Here is a 2,895-nt window from a genome sequence, read left to right on the forward strand (position 1 = left end):
ATGATGGATGGATGGATGATGGATGGATGGATGATGGATGATGGATGGATGGATGATGGATGGATGGATGATGGATGATGGATGGATGGATGGATGATGGATGGATGATGGATGGATGATGATGATGATGATGATGATGATGATGACATCACAGACCTAGCCAGTTGGCCCTCAGCTGAAACTCGTAGAAGAAGAAGAGTTTTCCTTTGCGGTTGTTGATGGAGGCTTCTCCGTCCAGCTTGCTGACGTCTGTGACCTCACAGACCCCCTCTGGTCCCTCCACCCGCACGCTGAGCAGCAGCTGACGGAGACGCTCAGACGACCAGGCGGAGACATCTCGCTCCGTCCTAAACGGGAACACAAGAAGAAGATAGATCTGTCTCAGCTGCTCCTGGAGTCAGCTGGCTCCACCCACTTCTGACATCACAGCTTTTAAAAATATCCACACATGTGCTGAGCTGCAGGGTCTGATAACAGTTTGTCCCCAAAATAACTCCTGATTTATCCCACTGCTCATTCTGGAGGTTTCTGCCTGGAGTCAGCGTTACCATGGAAACCAGCAGGGTGACTTTAGCATGTACTGTATTTTGATCTTTATATGTCAGAGGACTAAATCCTTCAAATTCCCTGAGTTAGTGTTCACTGAAGGAAATAAAGAGATAAAGACAGTGAGGCTGCACTGACCAGTGCCAGTTGTTGACGTTGGTGGCATCAGCTCTCTCCTCTACGATCCAGCGAGGATCTCCTTCCCCCCATCTGGCCATGGCGGATCAGCCGTACGGACTGAAGATCCTGGGAGTCTGAAACAGCCGCAGCGACTGAATCTGGGAATCCTCTGAAACATAATCCTGCTGCACAGCGGAAGGACTTTCAAAATAAAATCCCATGCAGGAGGCAGTTCAGGAAAATAAAGTGACGCCTCTGGTCTGAGAAGATAAAAGTTTCAGATCCATCAGCAGCGAATAATAGAAGCTTTCCTTTGGTGGTAGGAGTTATAGCTCCAAACTAACCTGACTCTAGGCCGGATGATCCCGTCCGTTAAGCTTTAGTTTGGTTTTCATTCAAGGTTTCTGACTTCAGAGCCGCAGAGAGGACCTCTATAGGCTTATGGAGCAGACCTGGACCAGTGGAGAACGTCCTCTGGAGGAACAGACCTACCAAAATGACTGAGAAATGTAACCCGTTACTCATCTGGGGGGTCAGAGGTCATGATTCCACAAAGGCAAGAGAGACGGGAAAAAATGGCTTCCATTGGACAGTTCCACAGCCTGCAGTATCAACAGCTGCCTCAGGCCTACAGTCAAACATGGAGTTGGTAGAGTGATGCTCTGGGGCTGCTGATCTGGAGGACTTCCTGTCATTCAGGGAACCTTGAATAGAAACCTTTTAAAGAGACTCTCTGATGGTCTTTAGAGTCTAAAATCAAGCTTTAGGTTTTATCTGAACTTTGAATGTCTGACCTTGGGATTCATTTCCTAATATACCTGCTGGCCTTTAAAGGAGAAGTCGCTCATATTCAGAAATCAAATTATAATAAATAAATCTGAAATGATTCCATCCTGTTCAATAAATGATCAGTGTTTTTAATTCAGAGTAATTTTCATGTGAATGTGCTTTACTGGAGGCATCCATGTTTGTCAAAGAACACTACTGCCACCTACTGGTTAGTGACGTCACGGTGCGGTATCGGCTGTTGATCAAGTCCCAGTGCTGTATCTGGTGTTTGTCACAACGCGCTATTATCCAAGTCATCTTGAAAACATTCTTCTTCCAAATGTTGGCTACATATTACGGGGGTTTTTTTTTCTCCAGGGAAACCAGGAAATTAGTTCAACACAAAACTTCCAATCAGATTAAAACCAAAAACTATGGAAAATCTATAATGACTAAAACCTTTAATTTTGCTCATCGTTGCCCAATTTACAGAAATACTTTCACTGCTTGAGTTTATTTCACTCAAATGGCAGAAAAACTGTGAACCTTAAATATTTTTTCTCTTTTAAGACATTTTACACACAAAGAAACTTACAAAAGACTTTATTATTCAGAACAATCACTAAAAATGTCAAAATCTCAGATTAAATTCCAAAAGTGTAGTTCTGCTTTCCACCAGTAGGTGGTGACAGTTTCACATGAAGCTCCGGTTCAATGAGGCTTCATCACACCATCACTAGTTAACTAGTTGACTCGTTAACTAGTGATGGTGTTGACTCGTTAACTAGTGATGGTGTTAACTAGTTGACTCGTTTACTAGTGATGGTGAGATGAACTAACTAGTGTTCATAGAAGGTGGCTGAGTTCTGCTGCATGAAGCTCAACCAGAGGCAAACAGGACCGCAGTGTTTATTCACTACAACTCCCAGAAGCCACCGCGGACCCGGAAGCAGTGAGGTATCCTTCCGAGAAGAAGAGGAGCTCCTTCGGGTGAATAAAGTGGCAGCTGATCGATGGTGGGTTTATTCTAATCATGTCTTTATTGATGCGTCATTTGTCTTCAGGGAGATTAATCTTTTTCAGCCGTTTGTTTTGGCGGGAAAACCTCTAAAACAGGCGCCTCTGTTAGCTGCTAGCATGCTAACTAATCAAAACACAGGCGGTCAGGGTGAAGCGGGGCTCACCGGAACCGGAAGCTGTGAATTAATGAAGGGGGGGTGATGTTTGGTTCTGTGTCCAGATGATGAAGAGTAAGGCAGATGAGGAAGACTACTGGAACAGCTCCAAGTTCAAGGCCTTCGCCTTCGATGATGCTGATGATGACCTCAGCAAGGTAAGCTGCTGGCCGGAAGTGACGTCATGTAGTCTGGAGGCAGAGGGATAAACTGCTGTAGGGGTTCTGGTTCTGTTTACTGGTTTAACTGGGACTGGAGGAAAGTTCCAGTTTCCTCTGATAATCAA

The 2,895-nt window shown here is 44.9% G+C and overlaps 2 protein-coding genes across 2 annotated transcripts in view; one reads left to right on the forward strand and one right to left on the reverse strand.

The window, feature by feature from the left end:
* Positions 1-124: 124 nt before the first annotated feature.
* On the reverse strand, positions 125-862 carry LOC107080718 (activator of 90 kDa heat shock protein ATPase homolog 1-like). Its single transcript, XM_015368923.1, has 2 exons — positions 685-862; positions 125-347 (listed from the first exon to the last, which is right to left on the reverse strand). Exons 1-2 carry the CDS (start codon positions 762-764, stop codon positions 149-151), a joined length of 279 nt encoding a protein of 92 aa, XP_015224409.1. The 5' UTR covers positions 765-862; the 3' UTR covers positions 125-148.
* A 1,436-nt stretch (positions 863-2,298) lies between these two features.
* vipas39 (VPS33B interacting protein, apical-basolateral polarity regulator, spe-39 homolog) overlaps positions 2,299-2,895 on the forward strand; it is an 18,606-nt gene continuing 18,009 nt past the window's right edge. The window contains exons 1-2 of the mRNA XM_015368918.1: positions 2,299-2,450; positions 2,675-2,767. Of these exons, the coding sequence (XP_015224404.1) occupies positions 2,448-2,450; positions 2,675-2,767 (96 nt within the window). The 5' untranslated portion in view covers positions 2,299-2,447. The remainder of the gene's footprint in view (positions 2,451-2,674; positions 2,768-2,895) is intronic.

Source organism: Cyprinodon variegatus, unplaced genomic scaffold, assembly GCF_000732505.1.
Source record: "Cyprinodon variegatus isolate N-32 unplaced genomic scaffold, C_variegatus-1.0 Scaffold2247, whole genome shotgun sequence".
In the NCBI taxonomy this organism is placed as follows: domain Eukaryota; kingdom Metazoa; phylum Chordata; class Actinopteri; order Cyprinodontiformes; family Cyprinodontidae; genus Cyprinodon; species Cyprinodon variegatus.

Bases quoted from the DNA above. Each gene is read 5' to 3' on its own strand.
- LOC107080718 (XM_015368923.1), bottom strand. From the start codon at position 764: ATGGCCAGATGGGGGGAAGGAGATCCTCGCTGGATCGTAGAGGAGAGA. The intron at 348-684 runs GTCAGTGCAGCC...GTTCCCGTTTAG, and splicing joins AACGTCAACAACTGGCACTG to GACGGAGCGAGATGTCTCCG.